The sequence below is a fragment of the Leucopleurus acutus genome (genome assembly GCF_964270905.1).
Source record: "Leucopleurus acutus genome assembly, chromosome: 6".
Taxonomy (NCBI): Eukaryota; Metazoa; Chordata; class Mammalia; order Artiodactyla; family Delphinidae; genus Leucopleurus; species Leucopleurus acutus.
Window position 1 is genome coordinate 86073244 of NC_139149.1, and position 26916 is coordinate 86100159.

At 36.8% G+C, this 26916-nt stretch overlaps 1 protein-coding gene across 2 annotated transcripts; it reads right to left on the bottom strand.

The window, feature by feature from the left end:
• Positions 1–979: 979 nt before the first annotated feature.
• Positions 980–26778, bottom strand: WDR12 (WD repeat domain 12). Of its 2 annotated transcripts, XM_082840821.1 has the most exons (14): positions 26734–26778; positions 26054–26150; positions 22423–22517; positions 19268–19362; positions 17910–18016; positions 16901–17016; positions 16191–16345; positions 14807–14852; positions 13055–13140; positions 3489–3629; positions 3265–3370; positions 2972–3104; positions 2143–2215; positions 980–1281 (listed from the first exon to the last, which is right to left on the bottom strand). In XM_082840821.1, exons 2-14 carry the CDS (start codon positions 26092–26094, stop codon positions 1204–1206), a joined length of 1272 nt encoding a protein of 423 aa, XP_082696947.1. In that variant the 5' UTR covers positions 26095–26150; positions 26734–26778; the 3' UTR covers positions 980–1203. The 2 variants fall into 2 exon arrangements, with proteins under 2 accessions (XP_082696947.1, XP_082696946.1); XM_082840820.1 differs by lacking the exon at positions 26734–26778 and having other exon boundaries at positions 26054–26250.
• Positions 26779–26916: the final 138 nt, after the last annotated feature.

Sequence of the window (26916 nt, forward strand, 5' to 3'; positions counted from 1 at the left end):
TATCTATATACAAGGATAAGTGTGGGAGAGAGATTCCTGGTTACCATGAAATCTGTATGCTATTTTTAAAGGAGTCTGACTTCCTTTTATTTTATTTAAAAAAAAAATTTTGTTTTTGGCTGTACCACGCAGCTTGCCAGATCTTTAGTTCTCAGACTAGGGATTGAACCCAGGCCCCCAGCACTGGAGGTGCAGAGTCCTAACCACTGGACCTCCAGGGAATTCCCTGACTTATCTTTTAAAAAAATATATTGTATTTATTTATTTATTTTTGGCTGCATCCGGTCTTAGTTGCAGCATGCGGGATCTTTAGTTGTGGCATGCGGGCTCCTCTCTAGTTGTGGTGCGTGGGTTTTCTCTCTCTAGTTGTGGCACACAGGCTCCAGGGCACGTGGGCTCTGTAGTTGTGGTGTGTGGGTTCCAGAGCGTGTGGGCTCTGTAGTTTGTGGCATGCAGGCTCTCTAGTTGTGGCGCACAAGCTCAGTAGTTGTGCACAGGCTTAGCTCCCCTGTGGCATGTGGGATCTTAGTTTCCCAACCAGGGATCGAACCCATGTTCCCTGCATTGGAAGGCGGATTCTTTATCACTGGACCACCAAGGAAGTCCCCTCCCTGACTTATCTTTAATACAAAGTACTTCACTTAAAACATTTCAACAAATTCTTAATTAACTGGCAATATCTACATGTTTTAATGTCCTGAATACCTACAAAGAACATTATTATAGTTAGACATAACTTATTTTACCAAACACAGATTGTATTTCTAATTTTTTCTCTATTAAAATTTATTAGTTTTTTTAGATGCTTTTTTTTAAACAGCTAACTTTTTAAAAAGTGAAGTTTCTCCCTTAGAGATAAAAATCTGAACAATTACTGAATTTTTAATAATGCTTTTATAGCATTTCAAAAGCAATTCTTAATTCAAACCAATACCTTTAAAAGATAAATTAAAAACTCAGTTTAATTTCAAGGGTTTTCATAAGGTAGAGAATGCAGGCCATGTTTTACATTTAATAAACATAACTGTTATATAATAAATACAAAATAAAGAAAAAGACAGTGATAACTATCATCAACGGTGAAACAGTATATAAATTTTAATCTAAAAGGCTGCTTCCTGCATCTGCATCGATGTAATCTGAGAATTCTCTACCAATTTCATTTACAGAAGGCATCTCTGTAGCCAAATTTATCATTCACTTTCATGCACCCACGTGCGAAGTCGTAGGTGAATATCTATAGGAATACAATTTATTGTCTGCTCCTCCACTCAGAAGTAACTGCGTAAAGGGAGAGGAAAAAAACATAAACACAGAAGTAAATACAATTATTTCATATGATTGCTGAACCTAATTAAATACTGATGATTCTGATTACAGAAGGAATTATGGATGAGCAATTAACTTGCATTGAGAGTTAATAATACTAAAACGGGCCAATTGCATCAAATTTCACTACTATATTACAAATATACTATATATACATACACTATATTAAAACTTTAAAAGTGGTGATTTTAATTTGGTTGAGGCATAATATGCTACTGTACTTTCTATGAAGCATTTGCTAAGAAATGTAATAAAATTTAAAAGTTTGAAGGGTAATGTAGTTTTACCTGCTTAAGAAAATTACGTTTTTAAAAGATGGCACATTGTTTGTAGGTAAATGGATACTACAGATTTTTCAGATAGCCCTCAAACCTGCATTTGGAAAGCGTTCTTAGGCAATAAGAGCTTTTACGTGTGTGTGTGTGTGTGTGTGTGTGTGTATAATTAAATTGTTAATTCTTTAAGAACATTTTATAATACAGCCATATTATCTAAGATTTTTCTAAGTAGCAAATACTTTGATCCAGTTAGTCTGAAGTAGCAAGTTTAGGGACTTAAAACATTTCAATAAAATACTCATGAGAAAAAAAGTGCTTCAAAATATTCAAATTTTACTACTCCTAATATTAAAGGACAATTTTTTTCTTCTTTAAATGAGATATGAGATTTTATGAATATTAATGGAACTTAGAATACAGAATTATAAATATCAGATATATTGAAACTAGTAACTCTGTAAACACAAATACCAGATTTATTCTAAAAACATAATGTAGTTTCTTCCTCTCTACCAAATAACTAATAAATTCTTACCCCTGTGACTGTCCAGTCTACACTCAGAACTTTGTCTTCATGAGCAGCCAGATCATAGAGAGGAGCCTTACAACTAAAAGATGAAAATATTAACATGTTATATGCATTCCATAGTATTAAACAAACATATATGACTAGTCACTTATACTTTTCTGAAAATTTTAGTTTACCATCCTTGCCCCAATAACCACTTAATCTTAAAATTCTGAGCATTTACTTGACTACTACTCCTGTTTTTCCTGTATCATTAGCAGACTGTGGTTTTGGTTACTGCCTCTCCATTCTACTTGTAGAAATATGTAAATAAATTGTATATGCATTCTCTTGGGGGCCCTCTGCATATATTAGTATCGCAGCACTAACTGATGAATAAGAAAGGAACCTTTAAATTTTATCTTTAAAATTCTGTATTTTTACTTAATTGCCTATTAACACATAATTTACAATTTGACCACAGTTCCATTCATTCAGGCCACTGCCCTTCGAATTCTATAATTATCATATTTATATTAAGGTTCGGGGTTTTTTTCCTATTTTATATAACAAGGTCAGAAAGATGGATTTCATAAATTGTGTTTTTGGCAAAAGATAAACTATCACAATTAAATTCATTCAGAATGCAAAAAAACCCAACATATTAACATTAAGAAAATTCCTTTGATCCTGGTCTTCCTTTTTGATATCAATATGTATCATTTCAGGATATATGACCCAGACCTTTCTTTTAACCCTTTTGCTTTTGGATAGTCATTTCAGTGTTCATTTCATTTTCTCTGTATACAACGGGGCAATTGATAGATTTCCTTTGTAAGTCATCAACAGGAGTTACCTTCTCGTATCCCACAGCTTAACCATGTTATCTAAAGAGCCTGAAATGAGCTGCTGCTCATGGGCAGGAGACCACTTGACTGATGTGACCCAGCCTGTATGGGAGGTTAGGGACAGCGACACCAAAGAACCATCTGAACAAAACAGACAACCATTATTAAATTTTAGAAAACAGAAGTAGGCAGAACCCCCCCAAAAATTTCTAGAAAAGTATCTTTTTATACACATCTCTAGTGAGAAGAGAAACTGATGTTACTCACTCATATTTTTCCTTCAGAGGTTTACACAACTCACCTTTAGTTCGGGGATCCCACAGTCTGATATGCCTATCTGTACTTCCAGATGCTAAACGTTTACAAAGTGGAGAATAGGAGATACAATTAAACACTTTATTTCCTGCCTAAAAAAAAAAAAAGGAAAGAACATGTAACCAGGGTGGGCGAAAAGTAACCATCTCCTAGAAGTTTACCGGGCTTAAAAGCTCAAAATTAATCAGAGAAACACTGAATTTGTCTTACCAAAGTTGACTTAAGACTGCCGGACTCAGCATCCCACACTCTAATTGTGTGGTCCCAAGATGCACTGCAGATTTCTTCAGCATCTGACCACAGAACTGAGGAAATTGCTTCCTTGTGGCCAGAGAGGGTCACTATGGGAGTCTAGAAATGAAGGACACCCAAAAGGGAAAGCATTTTTGGTTTAGAGTGATTGAAACAATAATAATAGTTATTACTTTTAAAGCTGATATACCAGATATTTTGTCAGGTGCTTTAGCTTTCATATCCTACCTTATTTCTTCTTTACAGCAATCCTCCAAGACATATTTCTGTTTTTATTTTATAGATGAAAACACTGAAGTTGAGAAAGATAACTTGCCCAAGGTCATACTGTTTATAAATGGCAGATCTGAGATTGAACCCAAATATTACTCCAAAATTTGTAGTCTTTCCACAGTATTCTGTTGCTTCCCCTTCTGCTCTACTTTTCATTTTGAGGAATATTAACGCTAATTAAATTCTCCCAGTTGACAAAGATGTTATATGTAGAAGCTAGAAGAAAAAGCTCTGGGGTCAGAAAGACCTAGGTTTGAGGTAAGGTGCTGCTATTTTCTACATAACTCTTCCAGGTTAATTAATTGCAGTAGGTTATTCTCACCACCTCATTTCTTCAGCATCCAATCTTTAAATAATGCCCATGGCTCATTTATTAGATGAATCTAATCAAAATCTAATCTAATCAATCTAATCAAAATCTCTAATGTCCCTCTCAAATTAAGATCATCAAACTAGGTATACTGTCTGTCTTAAATACAAAGAACATGTAAAAGAAGGAAGGAAAACTCTTGAAATGGGGGACAGTTGACCTACTTGTGTAACTCTGTTACATTTAACCTTCTTAAATGTTAAGGGGGTTGTACTAGATTAGAGATCAGCAAAGATTTTTGATAAAGATCCAGAAAGTAAAAATTTTAGCCTTTCCAGGCCACATACAGTCTCTGTTCCGTGTTCTTTGTTTTTAAAGCCCCTTAAAAATGTAAAAATCATTCTTAGCACTCTGTAGTACAAAATCAGGCCACAGCCAAATCACCTGTGGGGCTGTTATTTGCCAACTGCTGGACCAAATGATCCCTAAGGTCTCTCTTCCAGCCCTAAAATTTTCCTGGAAGTAGTAAAGGAACCTGATAGAGGAGTGAGGAACAGAACAACCTCTATTGTGATCCAAAACAAAAAGTAAGGTAACAATCAATCAGAGGCTCCAGGATAGGAAATGGCATGTAAAATGATGGGTAAATGTATATGAATAAGCAATCCCATTCCTAGGTATTTACCTAAGAAAAATGAAAACTTAGGTTCACATAAAAAACTGTCCACAAATGTTTATAGCAGTTTTATTTATAACTGTCAAACTAGAAACAACCCAAATATCCTTCAACTGGTGAATGATTAAACCAACTGTTGTATATCCATACAATAGACTACTAGTCAGCATTTAAAAGGAATAAACCATGATATCCAATAATCTGGATGAATCTTTCTTTGTTTCCCTCCTCAAATACATTACGATATATGAAAAAAAAGCTTGATGCAAAAGGCTACATACTGTGTGATTCCACTTATATGATATTCTAGAAAAAGAAAAATGACAGGAACAGAGATCTGATAGTAGTTGTCAGGTGATAGAAATAGAGAGGAAAGGCTGACTACAAATGGACAACATGAGTTTCAGGGGATGGCAAACTCTCCCGTATCTTGAATACGTAGTAGTTACATATTCTATGTATTTATCAAAACTCAAAAGCTATACACCAAAAAGAGTGAATTTTCCTACATGTACATTTTTTTTTTTTTAAGATAGAAAAGTCAACTTTGGCATTGTTACTGCAAACAAACTTCAGCAGAATAGTACTGGAGGGGACTTCTTTGGTGGTCCAGTGGTTAAGAATCCACCTTCCAATGCAGAGGACACAGATTCGATTCCTGGTCGGGAGACTAAGATCCCACATGCCGTGGGGCAAGCAACAGAGGAGCCTGCGCTCTGGAGGCTGCACACAACTAGAGAGAAGCCCTCATGCCGCAATGAAGATCCTGCGTGCTGCAACTAAGACCTGAGGCAGCCAAATGAATGAATGAATGAATTTTTAAAAAGAGCATTACTCATATTAATACAAGCCAGGTACTAGAAAGAAATCCAGAGAGAAAATAACTTTTTGATATTTGTCTTATTTTGGTCTTAATAACCCAACTTTTCCTATTATTTCTAATTTCAACTTCAAATAGCACTTCAAGGGTTTCTAGCATAACTTCAATTAATAATTTATGAATGCACAGATTTAAAGCTTATAAAAACCTAAATGAAAAAAATGAATATATTGTGATTTCTCTCAAATAAAATGAACAGTGGAAGCAAGCTTATGAATGTGCACACCTAAAAATAAAAGTTATCAGCAAGGCACTGAGTGGGAGAAAATACTTATAATACCTATATCCAGCAAAGACCTTGAATACAAAATACAAAAAGAAAGCTAGTCGTTAAAACAGTATGGTACTGGCACAAAAATGGAAATATAGATCAATGGAACAGGGTAGAAATTGCCCCACAGGGTAGAAAGCCCAGAAATAAATGCATGCACCTATGGTTAATTAATCTAAGACAAAGGAGGCAAGATTATATACAATGGAGAAAAGACAGTCTCTTCAGTAAATGGTGCTGGGAAAACAGGACAGCTACAAGTAAAAAAATGAAATTAGAACATCCTTTTACACCATACACAAAAATAAACTCAAAATGGACTAAAGACCTAAATGTAAGACCGGATACTATAAAACTCTTAGAGGAAAACATAAGCAGAACACTCTGACATAAATTGTAGCAATATCTTTTTCGATCCATCTCTAGAGTAATGGCAATAAAAACAAAAATAAACAAATGGGACCTAATGAAACTCAAAAGCTATTGCACAGCAAAGGAAACCATAAATAAAATGAAAAAATAACCCACAGAATGGGAGAAAATATTTGCAAACAATGTGACTGACAAGGAATTAATTTCCAAAATTTCCCAACAGCTCATGCAGCTCAATATCAAAAAAACAAACAACCCAGTCAAAAAATGGGCAGAAGACCTAAATACACATTTCCCCAAAGAAGACACACAGATGGCCAAGAGGCACATGAAAAGATGCTCAACATCGCTAATTATTAGAGAAATGCAAATCAAAACTACAATGAAATATCACCTCATACCAGTCAGAATGGCCATCATCAAGAAATCTACAAATAAATGCTGGAGAGGGTGTGGAGAAAAGGGAACCCTCCTACATTGTTGGTGGGAATGTAAATTGGTACAGCCACTATGGAGAACAGTATGGAGGTTCCTTAAGAAACTAAAAATAGAGCTACCATATGATCCAGCAATCTCACTCCTGGGCATATATCTGGAGAAAAACTAGCTTTGAAAGGACATATGCACCCCAATGTTCACTGCAGCACTGTTTATAAGAGCCAAGACATGGAAGCAACCTAAATGTCCATTGACAGATGAATGGATAAAGATGATGTGGTACATATATACAATGGAATATTACTCAGCCATTAAAAAGAAAGAAATAATGACATTTGCAGCAACATGGATGGACATGGAGATTATCATACTAAGTGAAGTAAGTCAGACAGAGAAAGACAGATATCAGATGATATTGCTTATATGCAGAACTAAAAAAAAAAGATACAAATAAACTTATTTACAAAACAGAAACAGACTCACAGAGAATGAACTTATGGTTTCGGGGGGTGGGGAAGAGAAGGGGGGAGGGATAGATTGGGAGTTTGGGATTGACATGTACACACTGCTATATTTAAAATAGATAACCAACAAGGACCTACTGTATAGCACAGGGAACTCTGCTCAATACTCTGTAATAACCTAAATTGGAAAGGAATTTGAAATAGAATAGATACATATATATGTATAACTGAATCACTTTGCTGTACACCTGAAACTAACACAACATTGTTAATCAACTATACTCCAATATAAAATAAAATAAAAAATAAAAACAAAATATAAAAAGATCTCTTACAAATCAAAAAGAAAAAGATAAGCAACACACTTAAAAAAAAATGCAGTGGTTAAGAATCTGAGCTTCCACTGCAGGGGGCATGGGTCTGATCCCTGGTCGGGGAACTAAGATCCCGCATGCCGTGTGGTGCAGCAAAAAAAAAGTGCTAAAAACAAGAACAGGCACTTCAAAATTAGCCATCAAAGGGCTGGGACTTAAAATACACTACACACCACCAGAAATCACAAAATAAGACACCTTTTAACAGTAAGTAAATGTAAACATGTTATGTGATAAAATAAAATCAGTTATGGTACTAAAAAATTGACCATATCAAGTGGTGATATGGATGTGGAGTAACTTTGACTCTCATACTGTCAGTGGGAGTATAAACTGATATAACCATCTTGGAAAATGTTTTGGCAGTATTAAACATTCATAAAACTGAACATGTGTATACCCTGTCACTCAGCAATTCTACTCCTGCAATTCTACATATGCAGAAATGACGACATATGTGCACCAAAAAACAAGTACAGCAACTTTATTTATGGTGGCTAAAACTAGAAACAATCTAAATGTCCATCAAAACAAGAGCAAATAAATTCTGGTATATTCATGTAATGGCATGCTATCTATTACTGAAAAGAACTATTACATGCAGTAGATGAATAAAATCTCACAGATATTACAGGCATACCTCAGAGATACTGAGGGTTTGGGTCCAGACAACCACAAAAAAGCAAACACTGTAATAAAGTGAGTCACAAGAATTTTTTGGTTTCCCAGTGCATATAAAAGTTATTGTTTAGGGCTTCCCTGGTGGTGCAGTGGTTGAGAGTCAGCCTGCCGATGCAGGGGACATGGGTTCGTGCCCCGGTCTGGGAAGATCCCACATGCCGTGGAGCGGCTGGGCCCATGAGCCATGGCTGCTGAGCCTGCGTGTCCGGAGCCTGTGCTCCGCAACAGGAGAGGCCACAGCAGTGAGAGGCCCGCGTACCAAAAAAAAAAAGTTATGTTTACACTATACTGTAGTATATTAAATATGCAATAGCGTTATGTATTAAAAAAGTACATACCTTAATTAAAAATTACTGCTAAAAATGGTAACCATCATCTGAGTCTTCAGCAACTCATAATCTTTTTGCCTTTGGAGGGTCTTGCCTCAATGTTGATGGCTACTGACTGATCAGGTGGTGGTTGGTGAAGGCCAGGGTTGCTGTGGTAATTTCTTAAAATGAGAAGACAATGACATTTGCCACATCGATTGACCTTTCATGAACAACTTCTCTGTAGTATTCAATACTGTTTGATAGCATTCTACCCATAGTAGAACTTCTTTCAAAATTGGAGTCAAATCTTTCAAACCCTGCTGCTGCTTCATCAACTAAGTTTATGTAATATTCTAAATCATTTGTTATCATTTCAATAATCTTTATAGCATCTTCACCAGGAGTAGATTCCATCTCAAGAAACCACTTTCTTTGCACAACCATAAAAAGCACCTCCTCATCCATTAAAGTCTTAAAATGAGATTGCAGCAATTCAGTCACATCTTCAGGCTCCACTTCTAGTACTAGTTTTTTAAATTATTTCTACCACATCTGCAGTTACTTCCTCCACTGAAGTCTTGAACCCCTCAAAGTCATCCATGAGGATTGCAATCAACTTCTTCCAAACTCCTGTTAATGTTGATATTTTGACCTCGATAAATCATGAATGTCCTTCATGGCATCTAGAAATGGTGAATTCTTTCCAAAGGTTTTTTTTTTCTTAAAGCTTTTTTAAAAATTTATTTTTTAATTCTTTTTACATTTTGGCTGCATCGGGTCTTAGTTGCGGGATCTTCGTTGCGGCACGCGGGGTCTTTTGTTGCAGCGCGCGGGCTTCTTTCTAGTTATGGTGCGCAGGCTCCAGAGCACGGGGGCTCAGTAGTCGTGGGGTGTGGGCTTAGTTGCCCCGCAGCATGTGGGATCTCAGTTCTCCAACCAGGTATCGAACCCGCGTCCCCTGCATTAGAAGGCGAATTCTTAACCACTGGACCACCAGGGAAGTCCCTCCAACGGTTTTCAGATGACTGCCCAGATCCATCAGAGGAATCACTAAGTATGGCAGTTATTGTCTTATGAAATATATTTCTTAAATAATAAGGCTTAAAAGTTGAAATTACTCCTTGACCCATGGGCTGCAGAATGGATGCTGTGTTAGCAGGCATGAAAATAACATTAATCTTCTTGAACATCTCCATCAGAACTCTTGGATGACCAGGTGCACTGTCAATGAGCAATAATGTTTTTAAAAAGGAATCTTTTTTCTGAGCAGTAGGTCTCAACAGTGGGCTTAAAATACTTAGTAAACCATGCCGTAAACAGATGTACTGTCATCCAGGCTTTGTTGTTCTATTCACAGAGCACAGACGGAGTAGATTTAACATAATTCTTAAGGTCCCTAGGGTTTTCAGAATGGTAAATGAGCACTGGCCTCAACTTCAAGTCACCAGCTGCATTAGCCTCTAACAAGAGAGTCAGCCTGTCCTTTGAAGCTTTGAAGCCAGGCATTGACTTGTCCTCTCTCATAAAAGTCTTAGATGGCATCTTCTTTTAAAAGGATGTTTTATCTGCTTTGAAAATCTGTTAGTGTAGTCACCGTTTAATTTCTTAGCTAGATCTTCTGGATAACTTGCTGCAGCTTCTACATCAGCACTTGCTGCTACACTTTGAACTTTTATGTTATAAAGACTGCTTTCCTTAAATCTCTTGAAGCAACTTCTGCTCGCTTCAAACTTTTCTTCTACAGCTTCCTCACCACTCTCGGCCTTCAAAGGATTGAAGAGAGTTAGGGCCTTCCTCTGGATTAGGCTTTGGTTTAAGGGAATGTTGTGGCTGGTCTGATCTTCTACACAGACTTTCTTCTACACAGACTACTCAAACTTTCTTCATATCAGCAACAAGGCTATTTCACTTTATCATTCATGTGCCCACTGGAGTAGCACTTTTCCTTCAAAAACTTTTCCTTTGCATTCACAACTTGGCTAATTTGCATAAGAGGCCTATCTTTTTGACCTCTCTCAGCTTTTGACATGCCTTCCTCACTAAGCTTAATCATTTCTAGCTTTCGATTTAAAGTGAAAGACATGAGACTTCCTTTCACTTCAACACTTAAGAGTCCACTGTAGGGTTTTTAATTGGCCTAATTTCAATATTGTTGAATCTCAGGGAATAGGGAGGCCCGAGAGGAGCAAGAGAGATGGGGGAACGGCTGGTCGGTGGAGCAGTCAGAACATACACATTTACTGATTAAGTTCACTGTCTTATATGGGCGTGGTTCATGGCACCCCAAAGCAATTACAATGGTAACATCAAAGATCACTGATCACCGATCACCATAACAAATATAATAATAATTTAAAAGTCTGAGATATTTTGAGACTTATCAAAGTGTGACACAGAGACACGAAGTGAATAAAGGCTGCTGGAAAAATGGAACCAACAGGCTTGACACACAGTTGCCACAAACCTTCAAGTTGTAAAAAAATGCATTATCTGCAAAGTGCAATAAAATGAGGTATGCCTGTATATGAAGCTTAAAACTAGGTGAAACTAATCTAGGATAAGTCAGAACAGTGATCACTTTTAGGAGGCTACTGATTTCAAGGGAGCCTAGAGGGCATCTTCTAGGGTGTCGGTAATTCTTGATGTTTTGATTTAGATAGTGATTACTTGGGTATACACAACTGCAAAAATGCATTGAGCTGTATACTTAATTATACGTATGCCAAACTTCAACTAACATAAAGGTTAAAAAAAAAAAGCTACCTTGTAAGTAAAGTATTTTGATAATTCAAGAAGTCTTTTTCTACTCAGATATATTCTTTAAAGGTTGATCAGGGATATGCATCAATAAATTACCACTGGCACGTTATCCAATTGGTAAGGCATTTCCAGCTTTAATGTGTCTTATGAGACAAGTGATAAGGAAGCTGAATTGCCGCCAGATCATTCAACTTGCAATTCAGCAGTCTATGTTTAAATGTATAAATTATAAACCACTATTTTCAGTTGGAAACAGTAAGTGCTATTGTTTACTGCAGTTTACGTGAGTTTGAGGAATCACTTATTCCTCATTTTCAACAGTTTTTATAAGATATCTATCTTGTTATTGGTGACTATAAGAAATAATGTGCAAATGTGTGCCTGATTTAATGCACATCCATTACAGCTGTTAGAAAATGAATGAAACATACGATTTCCTAAATCTGACTCAGTATTGTTCTTCTCATTAAGTATATTAATGCAGGTCAGATCATATTATGATAAATATCCTTCTAATGGAACAGAGCAAATAAGAATCTGGATTAACTTTCTGAGTTTGATTTAATTGGATCTATAGCAAAATGATAGAATCAAAACCTCAATTAAACTCTTGGTTTCTACTGATTTAGGAGATGTACTAGAATTACATCCTCAGTGTATGAAACATTATTACTATTACTATTTTTTAAACTGAAGTATAGTTGACTTACAATGTTGTGTTAGTTTCTGGTATACAGCAAAGTGATTCAGTTATCTATTCTTTTTCAGATTCTTTTCCATTATGGTTTATTACAAGATATTGAATATAGTTCCCTGTGCTCTACAGCAGGACCTGTTGTTTACTTATTTTATACACAGTAGTCTGTGTCTGCTAATCCCAAACTCCTAATTTGCTCCCCCCCAACCCCTTCTCCCCTTTGGTCACCATAAGGTTGTTTTCTATGTCTGTGAGTCTGCAACATTATCATTAAACAGTCAGGTAATGAGATATTTCACTAAACTTAGCGCAAGCTTCAACAATTAAAAGATCCTACTTTAAAATTCACCATGAGCAACTCCAACAAAGATGTTAAAAAAAAAAATTCACCATGAGGCCAAATATAATAGCTAAATAATCAACCTATCAAGCTGTAAACCTAGCTTAATGCAACTACATTCAATAACTCAAATAAATGCAGCAGAGTATTTATAATAAAAATTTACAAATCTACTGAAAGAAAGCCTTATGGTTGAAGCAGCAAGACAAGACAAAAGGAAACTAAATATGAACAATTATATTAAATTAACATATATTTGTCAATAAAGACCTAAGCCGGGACTTCCCTGGTGGTACAGTGGTTAAGAATCCGCCTGCCAACACAGGGGACATGGGTTTCATCCCTGGTCGGGGAAGATCCCACATGCTGCGGAGCAATAAAGCCCGTGTGCCACAACTACTGAGCCTCCGTTCTAGAGCCCGCAAGCCACAACTACTGAGCCTGCATGACAAAACTACTGAAGCCTGTGTGCCTAGAGCCCATGCTCCACAACAAGAGAAGCCACCACAATGAGAAGACCGCGCACGGCAACAAAGAGTAGCCCCTGCTCACAGCAACTAGAGAGAGCCAGAGTGCAGCAACAAAGACCCATTGCAGCAATCAATCAATCAATCAATCAATCAATTTATCAAAAAAAAACCCTAAGCCCAATACTGTCAGTTCTCACAAATACTTACTCTTGTTAGTCCCAATTGCTCTGTTTTCTGTTTCTTTCTCGGTCGATTTGTGGATTCTTCCATTTCATCTTCTTCATCTGTAGGGACTATATCACAGAGAATTAGATTTGATAGAGTTAAAATTTAAGGTAAATATTAATTACAAACAGTCTCAAATAATTCTTATATTTCTAGGTATATACTTTCTCTGTTATCTCAACTGGTTAGGGAGTTAACATTTCTCCTCATTTTGGTTAATGGAAATTATATCTAAAAACAATACCTGGCTTACCAATCTTCGAAAAGGAGAAAGCAAAACATAAAGTGTTATACATTAAAATCCTAAAACCTACCCAGTTTGGTATCTTATTAAGATTATCATTATGGCTATTCATCAGTTTACCATATCTATGAAAAGTTGCTTACTATTATAGTTGTAGGAGAGTTCTGACCAGATTGCATTTACATTATGAAGAAGGGAATGACATGGTAAGTAAACACATGTTAAAAGGACATACATTCCAGCCATGTTTATTCTTCTTGACTATTTCACTTTTCTAACAATAAATTAAAAGTGTTTCATAGATAGTTTTTTTTTTCTTTTGTGGTACGCGGGCCTCTCACTGCTGTGGCCTCTCCCGTTGCGGAGCACAGGCTCCGGACATGCAGGCCCAGCGGCCATGGCTCACGGGCCCAGCCGCTCCACGGCACATGGGATCCTCCCGGTCCGGGGCACGAACCCGCGTCCCCTTCAACGGCAGGCGGACTCTCAACCACTGCGCCACCAGGGAAGCCCGATAGTTATTTTTTGATTAAAATCTTCGTTATCCATCATTTGACTAGGTAGCAAACCCAGATTAAAAAACCATAGATTTTAATGTTTTGTAACTATTTTATAAACGTCATGTGCTTTTCCCAAACTAGACTATAAGCACCTTAAGGGTAACAACTAATCATAGATAATATCTCATCTACCCAACACTATCAAAAAGTATTTCACAAAAGGAAAAATTCCTACACAAACAACTTTCTGCCTCAAAACTGTTTGCTTTAACTAAAATGGATTTATATTTCCTGCCATTTTACACATAATTATTTAAAACTGTTTAAGCTGGGCTTAACTGTATTTAGGGTGTTGTACAGTAATATAGCAATTTCCTCAGAAGCAACAGAGGTATTTTGATCTGCTTACCCATGCAATAAATAGTTCTGTACTACTACTTTTTAAAATATATGTGGGTTTTCCCCCTTCTTTTCTTCTAGCAGTGTCTTCTTACTATTATCAAGGTACTTTCCTCTAAGAGTCCCCTTGTCTCCTCTAATTGCTCTTTCTAATCTACGTTTTCGAAGTGAGAAAATTAAGTTTGGTAAAATTGTATTTAAAAAAATTTTTTTAAAGTAAACCAGCTAAACTAAGAAATTTCTCTAATAGTAAAGTATATCAAAATGACTCAAGGTAATTTGTTTATTTCCACATTCCTGAATAAGGGAACTCTGAGAACTAAGGTAGTTATGTCACACTGCACCAGATGTGTTATTGGTACTTGCAGGGATTCAGTGACATTGTCCAATAAATAAGGGGGTGGAAGAGTAGAAAAACATTTTGAAACACAAAGAAATATACTAATTTTTCTCTATACTATAGTACTTTATTTGTGACCTAAAAAGCTCTGGTCCATTTTTTATAGAAAAATATGGGCTAAAAAGTCTTTTTTTCACTGAAATTCTTGAAATATCATTAATAAGTCAACGTAGAAGAAACATTTCATTTACCTGTAGACCAAATCTTTAGCATCTTATCCCAGGAGCCACTGCAAAACTAAAAAAAATATATATGAAGCGAAAAAGAGTATGCAATATAATCCATCATATTGTTTGCCTGGTTTTCTTCTGCTATTTAACTTGAAATCTTTACTTTGCCCTGAAATCCTTACTACTATGGCATCACCTATCTGCCTGTCTTCCTAGTCTCTGGGAAGTTGTACCCTCAATCTCATGGCAACTGAAAGAGCTGCCATTCTTATAGGGCCCGTACCCTGGCCATGGTTGCTTAGATCAGGGTGGGCAACTGACCTACACTGTGGCAGTAGGTCTCTTCCTCCTTCAGAGGAAAGAGAAAGCTTGTGTTTTTTTTGAAAAAAACTGTGGTTTTTTTTGAAAACTTGTGTTTTAGAGAGCTGAAGTTAATCTTTTTCCAGGGACAGACAGTATAGGATGTAAAACCTGGGAATATTGAAGGCCAGGTTTTATTGCCATGTGGAGAAAGCCAGACTGAGGTAAGAGAATGAAGTCAATTTGGGGAGACGAGAGGGAGGAGGTGTGCTAGCCACATGCAAGCCTCTACTCCATTGGTTCCTGACATCCAAATGCATCATCACCCTGCTCATGATGTGGTGCATCACTCCCTCCTTGGGTCTTTTAAGCTAAAAAATGTTCAGGATGAGTTTCTATCTCTTATAGCCAAAGGACAGGGTACAGTTAATTCACTTAAGTTTGGACTCAACAACATGTAAACCTTCTTTATGCCTCAATATGAATACTCATAAATTTTTAACTTTGAATGCAGAAACGTCCTCTGTTACGCTAACTGGCAAAGAAATGCTGAAGAAACACTCTTAAATCTAGAATACTTCATGTGGTTTGGAGAATTTTCAAATGGTGAGGGAGTTTGTAACCCCTCTTAAGTAAATACTGTGTTGCCCTCATAGCTTGACTAACTTTTACCATTTTGTTGTGATACAGAGTAGATCAGCAGTAATAGTAAAACAACCTCGATTAATGCTAACTTTAGTGCATGCTAAGTTTTAGGGGATCAGCTAGACATTTTCAATTAATGACAGCACTATGAGTAGCTGAAGGACTGAAAATGTCAATCACTATGATTTGAGGAGGTTACATAAAGAAATTACTTTTTTACCTGAGTTCTTAAAATTTCTGCTATTTATATAAAATTCTGAACCAGAGATACCCAGAGTCAGGGAGTGACTCTTCATATCTCTCAATATGAGTATTTACTTTTGGTTTGAAATCATATTCTTTAGTCACCAATTGTTATGGAAGTAGACCGATCACAGTAACTTTATGTAGAAAAGACATTTTTGCACAAGAAGCTCAAATTCTAATTGAACACAGTACTAATAACACAATAGCTACTTACTTTGGTTCCTGTGCTATCAACAGCTATAGATTCCACACTGCCAGCATGACCCCTGCAGCAGTGCAGGGCTTTCACTTTGTTTCTCTCTACATTCCACTCCCACAGGAGAATAGTCTGATCCATAGAGGCACTCAGTAGTATGCAAGACAGACTGTCTGAAGAAAGGAGAACACAAGGATAAGAAACAAATTAGTACAAAAATTTTAAATAGTGTTCCAAAACTAAAGAACGGAATTTTTTGTAGTTGTTGATAAAGATGTTAAAAAGGTAAAAGACCTCATATAGCCACCTTTGAAAAAAGAAGCTAACTTATGGTATAAAAGGGAAGATTCTTCAAAAATAGTACAGGGACTTCCCTGGAGGTCCAGTGGTTAAGACTCCGTGCTTATACTGTAGGAGCGGGTTCGATCCCTAGTTGGGGAACTAAGATCCCGTGTGCCAAAGGGCACAGCCAAAAAACAAAACAAAACTATAAAAAGACATGCATTTAACACACTCAATATTAACTTGAAAATGTATATTATGTGATATAATTTTAGGATTCACTTCTACTGATTTATGGATTTTTTTATGTGTATATTTTTGAAAGACCCTTTAAAAACTGAGGCATGAGACATTTCTTATCCTGTCCCCATTCTGCCCCAGCATCGAAAATGGCTTATTTCCAATTCCCTATCCAGGATTCCTCTCCATTTAGGCAGAGTCCTAACCTTTTTTGACCCAGGCCACATCTTTTACAACGTCTGTATGTCCCACAACTGTCATTATTGACTTTCCTTCCAAGGACCAGATCCGAGAAGTCTTATCATAAGAACCAGTCAAGATCCTGTGAGGAGAAAAAAATCCTATGAAACACAAAAAACAGCTTTTCTCAAATCCTGAAATCAATTATATTTCTAAAGCACTGATAAAGTAAACCTTGAGGATTATATTTTTAAACTCTTCTTTAATATAAAGATTAAGATTTCAAAACACACTAGAATAAATCAGAAGATGTTACATTTGGCTTTTCCTGACCTCCTAAAATAAAAATGTAACTGACAAACCCTAGATTTCATTTTTATGATTGTTGTAAAATATTACCACTCCCAGGGAAGCTAAACGAATTGTTTGAAAAGCCTAATAGTCCTTTGTATTTAACCAGTGAAAACCATTAAATAAAAAAGCAGTAGAACCATTTAAAGTAAAAGTAAAACCAGTAAAAACATAACTATGTAATAACTCCAGGGAGACATTCTTTGAAAGTAAGCTCCTACTGAGATCCATTCTTGAGGTGTTTTTCTACAATAAGGCCAGAGGGGGTCTGCTCTGAACGATTCATACCTTCTTGATTCCAGTCTGCCCTTTTCAGCCCTAAAAATAGCATGATCTGCATCTTCAGGGTAGTAGGCTGGGAGATCTGTGGCTAGAAAAGGTTTTTTTCCCTCTATGAAACAAATTATATTCTTGGTCTTAAAAGCAACATAATCAAATAAATGCCCTAAGACACACGACCTATTCGGAAGACAAATGTCACTACAACATCTTTAGACAGAAAAGAAAACCTATTAATAGATATGTTTCTTCTTGACTACACTAAATTTAAAGGTCTTTGGCATGGTCACTATATATATATATATATATATATCACAAAATTACTTTCACAAAGAACAAGTAATCAGAGAAAAATATTCATATAGTACACTTAAAATGGATACAAAAACATTCATCTGGCAATACCATTCCTCTGCCCCGTCGATTGCACTGATCCAGTCATCATGGAACATGCATTGTTCCGGCTGAGGTGCAGTATACTTTTCCACGTACTCTAGTTCCACAACCTCTTCCTAGTCACAGAGAGAAACCAGAAATCAATCAAGAGAGGGCTTCCCTGGTGGCATAGTGGTTGAGAGTCTGCCTGCTGATGCAGGGGACACGGGTTCGTGCCCTGGTCTGGGAGGATCCTGCGTGCCGCAGAGCAGCTGGGCCCGTGAGTCATGGCCGCTGAGCCTGTGTGCCCGGAGCCTGTGCTTCGCAACGGGAGAGGCCACAACGGTGAGAGGCCCGCGTATCGCCAAAAAAAAAAAAAAATCAATCAGGTGGTGCAGTTTTTAAATGGTACGTTATGAAAATAAAAGACCCCCGGTGTAATTTATCTCCTTCATGTAATAATTCCCCTTCAGAATCCAGAAATTTTGGAGACATATAAAAAGTGAAAAACTTTATTTGACCTAACCATATGCTAAGAGTAATATCAAGAAATATTAATGACCTTGGAAAACTTATGCTAAAAGTAGAAAAAAAAGAATATAAGAAACTTTATAAAATCATAAAAGCATGCTGTTTAATGGATACAGAGCTTCTGTTTAGGATGATGAAAAAATTCTAGAAATGGACAGTGGTGATGGTTGCATAATATTGTGAATGTACTTAATGCCACTTAATTGTACACTTAAAAATGTTTAAGGGCTTCCCTGGTGGCGCAGTGGTTGAGAGTCCGCCTGCCGATGCAGGGGACGCGGGTTCGTGTCCCGGTCCGGGAAGATCCCACATTCCGCGGAGCAGCTGGGCCCGTAAGCCATGGCCGCTGAGCCTGCGCATCCGGAGCCTGTGCTCCGCAAGGGGAGAGGCCACAGTATATTTCACCACAGTTCCAAAAATTGCCCCCCTAATCATAAAAGCAATTATAAATATTTTAAATTATAAAAGTAATAATAAGGAAAGTTTGAAAATTAGAGGAAGGGGCAATCACTATAAATCACAATAACCTAACCCATAAGTTTATATATGTACACAATCATTTTATATACCTTTATTAGTAGTAAACATATATTTGCTATTCCCTTTCTTGACAACTGTTCCACAAATATGAAGTTACCTTTCCTTGTTCATTCATCTGCATTTCTTGAATAATACTCTTAGAAAAAAAGAGGGAATTTAAACATTGAAGATATAGAAACCGAGGTTCAGTTTCTAGGAAAAAACAGTAATCAAAAGGCTCTTGGTTCCTGTAGATTCAGGCTGATTCTAAATGAAGTTTTCCTACATTATCTGGTAATACCTTAAGTAAAATAGAGCAGGTAAGCATTTGAACTTACTGATGAGATGTTTTCCAGTTCCATGTGTTTGAACAAGGGCATTCGCAGAAACTGGCCCTTGATAAGGAAATCAAACTCCACATGTTTGTGGAACTCTAAAGAAAATACATAATAAAATTATCATTGTTAGGACCTGAAGTGGTATTGGCAGAGGTAAATGAGAGATTCCCCCAAAACAAACAGGTACCTATTATCCTAGTGTGGCCTCCAAGTTTCTCCAGAATTTCTCCATGGCACAATCAGACCATGTATTCCAGTATATTATGTGATTTTTAAGAACAGAAATACTTTGTTCTGTTGGTATAATATTTTTATTGTTGATGGTGTAATCATGTTGATTAAGGAAACCTTTGTATTCTAAGAAGAATCCCAAATATATACAAAAGTAGGAATAACATAATGAATCCTCATTCCCATCTTTTACCAACTCATGGACAATCATCTATACTCCTCCCTCCACTGTCCTGCTGGTTTTTTTAAAGCAAAACTCAGAAATGATATAATTTCATCTGTAAATGCTTTAGTGTGTAATCTCTAAAATATAAAGACTAAAAAAGTCACAATGTTAAAAATTTAACATTACTTATTCCTTTTAATACCATAAAGCCAGTCAATGTTCATATTTCCTTGTTTCATAAATGTCTTTTAACAGTGAGCTTTCTAGAATCAGCATCCGAAGTCCTCACATTATATTTGATTAATATCTTTAACAGTTCTCTGTCCTTTTTTTCCATTGCCTTTTATTTGCTGAAGAAACTGGGTCTTCTTGTAATACTTCTTACATTCTGGCTTTGGTTGATTATATCTCCAAGGTATCCTTTAACATGTTCCTCTACCACCTACATACAACCTGTACATTAGGCAGACCCAAATGCCTGATTAGACTTTGGGTCTGTCTGTTTCTGGCAAGATATTTACACACCATATTGTATTTCCCATTGTATCACATTAGAAAGCACACTATCTCACTGTCTCCCCTTTTACGATATTAAGATCTACCTCTGAGTTCAGATGATGTCAGTCTGATCCCATCCACCATAACGTTCTTTGTTAGCCTTTTACCTAATAAATGGCTTTAGTAGCTATAGATATTCACTTCTTAAATCCATTATTTCATTTGGAGTTACAAAATGCTAAAACTTCTTCATTCTTTCTGATTTATTAGCTATAATAAAATCCTTCTTAAAGAAGAATTCCCTCATTGACTCTTTGGCTTGTTACTTTTTAAAAAACCTGAATCTGGGCTTCCCTGGTGGCGCAGTGGTTAAGAATCTGCCTGCCAATGCAGGGTACATGGGTTTGAGCCCTGGTCTGGGAAGATCCGACATGATGCGGAGCAACAAAGCCCGTGAGCCACCACTACTGAAGCCCGCGTGCCTAGAGCCCATGCTCTGCAACAAGAGAAGCCACCGCAGTGAGAAGCCTGCGCACCGAAATCAAGAGCAGCCCCTGCTCACCGCAACTAGAGAAAAGCCCGCATGCAGCAATGAAGACCCAACGCAACCAAAGATAAATAAATAAAATAAAATAAAAATGTGAATCATTTTGCATCTTCAACTCAAGAGCAGTGACTCAGTTAATCGATTTACACAAAAAGACAAATCAATGTTCATCTACAAGTTTAGAAAAATATGCAAATATTTGGGTAACAACAACCAACCATATACTGATATTGCAAAGTGTCTTGCAAGAAAATAATTCTTATGCTAGTTCAGAGTTTTTCAACAAGTAGAATATATGACATCTTTGGAGTTTAGAAAACTAACTATGCATCAGAATCTCTACACTATTGTACATCCATGATGAAAGATAAGAACCGAAAGGAAATGCTATGTGAATATCTCTGTATCAAGAACTATATCTTGCTAACAATGAAAAGACCTTGTCCCCCTGCAAAAAAGTTGTTCAAAAACATCTTAAGCTTAACAAAAAAGTTATAAGATTTTTGGAAGAGGAAGTGTAAAACATTAGGCATTAGTTTACAATTCTCACCTCCCCATTCCTCCAACTAGGGTAGAATCAAAAGAGCTTTAAAAGCATCAGAAACATCTGCATAAAAATATGCTTGCTTCTAGGGCTTCCCTGGTGGCGCAGTGGTTGAGAGTCCGCCTGCCTATGCAGGAGACACGGGTTCGTGCCCCGGTCCGGGAAGATCCCACATGCCGCGGAGCCGCTGGGCCCGTGAGCCGTGGCCACTGAGACTGCGCGTCAGGAGCCTGTGCTCCGCAATGGGAGAGGCCACAACAGTGAGAGGCCCGCATACGCAAAGAAAAAAAAAAGCTTGCCTCTAAATGATGGCTCCATTGACAAATTTTGTTTTTAAAGATTATGCTTTATGTTATTTTCCATTTTTCATGTTTAAATCTTCTACTATATATATGGTTTCATTACTTTTTAAAGAAACATTTTATTATAGAAAATTCCAAACATATACAAAAGTGGAGAATAATAAACCTTCCTATACCTATCGCCCAACTTCAACCATTATCAACTTATGACCAATCTTGTTTGATCAATATTTTTGCATACATTGTTCATATTAATTTTACAATGTTCATATCATTTTAATTTTATATTAAATTTACATATAAATTTATAGCCCATAAATTTTTTTACATACGTTTAATTTATTTTAATTTATATCTTTATAAATGTTTTACTTGATACTGTGGCATGTTTATGTTTGTTTTATCCATTATTTTAAAATGAATTTTAAATACTTAAATAAAATACTAGTATTAATACTGGCATTTGTTATTATACAAAACAAATGCTCAAATTCAGATATTGTAATTTTGCTTTGTAGAAGCACCAAGATGCTTGTTCTATGCCTACCCAATCTAGCCCTCACGTCTTCATTACCTCTACATCACAACTTTTACACTAAAATCTTTACTCCTAAATCTCAACCACCTTCTCTCCATATTGCCTTAAAAGCAGATTAAACTGAATTTCTTTTTTCCTGAAAACTTATTTCAAAGCATTTTTCAAACTATCATACAGTAGGGAAATCCATGTTATAAATTTTACCATGATAAAATCCATGCAATATTATAAAATAATGCCCCCAAAGGGCTATAAATAACATGTCATGTATTTCAGTCTAGTTAGTGTCACTGTGCTTTCTCCTAACTTTTCAGAGTATATATACCCACCGTTTTTGGCCTCAAGCAATTTATTAATGATGTTACTAAGGTCAGCAATTTCAGAGGCTGCAGGTATGGAGAAAGGAACATCATCTACTGCATATCTACAAAAAGGAAACAATAAATCAAGTCTATAGATGTTTTAACAAATGTGCATTTATTCATTCAACAAACATTTATTGAGTATCTAATACATGCCAGACATTTTGCTACATGGGGTTAACAAAAAATGAATTAACCTGTGGTCTCTGTTCTTGGAAAGGGTTAAAGTCTGGTAATCAAATACGAGGAAAGTATGTAAGAACAGTGTCATAAGTAATACATAAAATGGGAGAACAAGGAAGTGGTAGGTCATTTCAACCAGAGAAAAGGGGGCTGGGAGAACAGAGTCTGAAAGGATGCATAAAAAACATCACTCTTACACTACATCTAGAAAAGTGAGTTTCTGCCAGGTGAAGTGTGGCGAGGCAGAAAGAAGGGGTGCAGGAAAGCAGGGAGAGCAGCAAAAAAAATAGCTAAGAGTTATTAAAGAGCTGCCCACCCAGCTTATTCCAGAAAGTGTTACTTTACTGTAGACAGTGACCAAAGATAAGGCTAAAGAGATGTGCATGGAGTAGTTTAGATGCTCTGTGAAGTACTTTTTACTTCTTTCCCTAGGCAATGGAGGAACCACTGTCTAAGTCAAATAACATCATCAGAATTTTGTTTAGTTAGATCTTTCTTGGCAGCACTGCAGAGACTGGATTACAGGCACACACAGCAGGAGGCAGATTAAGAAACTCTTGTGAGAGAGAATGGGAGAAAATTCTTGCAAATCACATATCTGACAAGGAACATGTATCTAGAATATATAGAGAACATTTATAACTCAATAATAAAGACAACCCTATTTTAAAAAGGGGCCAAGGATCGAAATAGACATTTCTCCAGACAAGGTATACAAATGATCAACAGGCACATGAAAAGATGCTGAGCACTGTTAGTCATAAAGGAAGTGCAAATCAAACCACAATGAGATATCACTTCATACCCACTAGGATGGCTACAATAAGAAAGACAGATATTAAGTGTTGGTGAGTATGTGGAGACATTAAACCCTTATCATTGCTGGTAGAAAGGTAAAATGGTATGATTGCTCTGGAAAAATCTGGCAGTTCCTCAAAAAGTTAAACACAGCATTACCACTTGACCCAGCAACTCCATTCCTAAGTATATACCCAAGAGAAATGAACATATATGTTTACACAAAAACTTGTGCACAAATGTTGACACCACCACTATTCCTAATAGCTAAAAGGTGAAAACAACCCAAATGTCCATCAACTGAACAATGGAAACACAACTTGGTATATCCATACAACGGAATATTATTGAGCAGAAAAAAGGAATGAAGTATTGATATATATAAAAGCCTTCCCCCCACCCCCACTCCCATTGTGGCAAAAAGAGATTTATTACAACATGTCTTGATGAGCCCTGTTTTATATATATAGGTATATATATATATATAAAAAACAACATGGATGAACCTTGGAAAACATCATACTAAGTGAAAGAAGCCAGTCACAAAAGACCACGTACTGTATAATCCTATTTATATGAAATGTCCGTAACAGACAAATCTATAGAGACAGAAAGTAAATTAGTGATTGCCCTGGGCTGGGGGGATTTGGAAGTATTTGGGTGTGGGGGGAGGGGGTAACAACTAAAGGATGATGAAAAATGTTCTAAAATTTACTGTGGTGATGGTTGCATAATTCTGCAAATACACTCAAAACTAGTGAATTGGACACTTAAATGTGTGAATTCTATTGCACATGAATTACATCTCAATAAAGTTGTTACAAAAAACAAAACCAAAAAAGTCTTCATAAGGTCTGAATTTAGGCTATATTTGTGGGGAATGTAAAAGTTTCAAAAGATGTTAAGGTAAAACTTCCAGGGCTCACCAAGACATGCTATGATAAGTCTCTTTTTGTCACAGTGGGAGAGGGGGATGGAAGTTTCAGATCTTGCTAAAATGTAGATTCTAAATCAGCAAGTCTGAGGTACAGTCTGAGATTCTGCTTTTTGTAACCAGCTCCCAAGTGATGCTAATGCTGCTGGTCTGCAAACTACACTTTGAGTAGTAAGGCTATAGTTATATATTTATCATGCTGAAAAAAGTAAAAAGTTATTTAGGTTCTCCAAAAGATAACAAAGCCTAGAAATTGAAAGTTTGGGTTTACTATGATATTTTGGCCAGTAAGATGAGTAGGGAAAAGTAGCATAATTACATACTCATATAGGAAGATACATGCATATGTACATTATACACATATACATGAATAAATGTACTTTCCCCTCGCATTTTACTGATGAGAACGTACTGCGTGAAAGGAAGAAGCGAGAAGTTTAATTTCTAGGTTTTGTTACCTTTTTGGAAAACCTAAATATATAAACACAAACACACATACACACATATGATGTTTATCCATTTATCACAGGAGTTAAAATACAGTGCTCTAATATTTCTTAAAACTTCATGTGAATCAACAATAATCTCCATAAAACTTATAATTAGAAAAAATACAGTGATCATGCTATACCATCACCATATTCCTTTAGAAGCATTTCGACTAAGTATATACACTCATCTGTATTGATAATACAATTTAAATGTACTGTAAGCAACAATACAAGAGGAGTGAATATGATGTACCAGGTCAACACATAAAGCTACAAACACAGAATCAAAAATATAATCTTAATTGAGGTGGGAGTTTTTTAGTTTATAGCTGACATTAGCTTGTTAATACAACAAATATTTATTATTTATCATCAGTTCCAGAAGAACTTGACAAACATTTGTTGACTCAGTCAATCCAAGAAGCATAGCATAGTCTCTACAATCAAGAGGCTTACAATATAGTTGAAGAGACCAGGCGAAACAAAAAAAAAGTTAATTAATAGTGTAATATACGCCACAAAGCAGAATATAATTAGGTTTCAAATGATTGCTACATACCTGGGGACCATTTGTAAAATTGGTAAAATGTTTACATACATATAGGTATACACATACAGGTATATATATATACACACGTATACGTGTAGATTTATGTATATAAATACACAAATCTGTAACTGAATTGACTTCACACTCATCAAAAACCAGTTCTACAAACTCCCTATTGAGAGCTCCACCTTCTAGCCTGGTTTAGAAAAGCATCGTCTATTACCTACGTAGGAAAATGAAGTTGTGTTTTCAGACACTGTGAAACACCACTAAGCAGACAGCCTATAACGACTTGGTCTGTTGTTCACTGTTCAATTACATAATGCACTTCATTCAGAAAGCAAACCTGAAGCCCTTCAGGTCCCTCTACACCCACAATTCAAATTATATACAGCCTGAGTCTAGGCAAGAAGGCTCGGTGATCCTTGAGAAATCCTCGCAAAGTACCGCTTCCATTTGAACGAAAACTCGCTCAAGCGAGGAATCCAGCCAAAAAAAGGGAAAAAGTGAATTGATGGCAAAGATAACCAGGGATGCACAAGGTCATACCGGAGTGGTCTTTTGAAAGGATCCCAGGGCTGGGGGGCGGGAGGCGGGAGGGGGGAGGAGAGGAGGGGAGAGAAAGGGAGTACGCTTACTTACTTCTTGTTGTCAGTGAAGAAGCGTGTCTGGAGCTGAGCCATGGCTTGCCTACAGAAACGTATGGGTAACAGACAACCGGCGCTTTGGCCTCTCAGGACTGCAAAAAGAGGCAGCTCAAAGTTAGACCGCACGTGTCAGAGAAAAGCAGCAGTCGAACACTGGGCTTCCGCTTTCTTTCCTCGGGCCTCCTCAGCCAGGAGACACCACGAGGCTTCTCTTCCACAAGGCCCAGCCCACAAACATCAACTACCTATTCCTAGATTTAGGAGTCATCGATTAGTAAAGCATAGTCTTAAAGGCGGCGCGTCCCTTTAATCTGTCTGTATTTTTTAAAAATATATTTAAGCTTACAATCGATTGTGAAGATACAGAGAGGCCCGATTCAAATAGGCTTCTCCTCTCTCTCTCTCTTTTAATTTTAACAGGTTATCCTCAGTCCCGATAATTCAAACACAGCTCCTAGATACTACAACTCCCAGAAAGCAGCGCTTCTCACACACTGTAACCACTGGGTATTGTAGTCTTTTTTCCCACGCTGCCTTAGACTATCTTATTTGCATTAAACCTTCCCGACTCCAGCCAAATTATCTATTATATTTCCTCTGCCTTCAGCTCTAATTCACTAAAGCCTTTCCGGGTTTACTTTTTCAAGCATACTCCCAATCAGACTCTCAGGCTACCGAGATTTTTCTTGGGCTCTCGACACTAGCTTCAGGCTTTAGATCCAGGTGAGAGGCGGGGATACGAAAAAAAGAACGAATCAGAAGGGAAACTAGCGACGGTGGCTGATAGTGGTCTTATCTCAAGCGACTGCGCTGCGCGTTCCCGGAGGGGCGCGCCTGCGCACTGTGCTGGTCTCCATG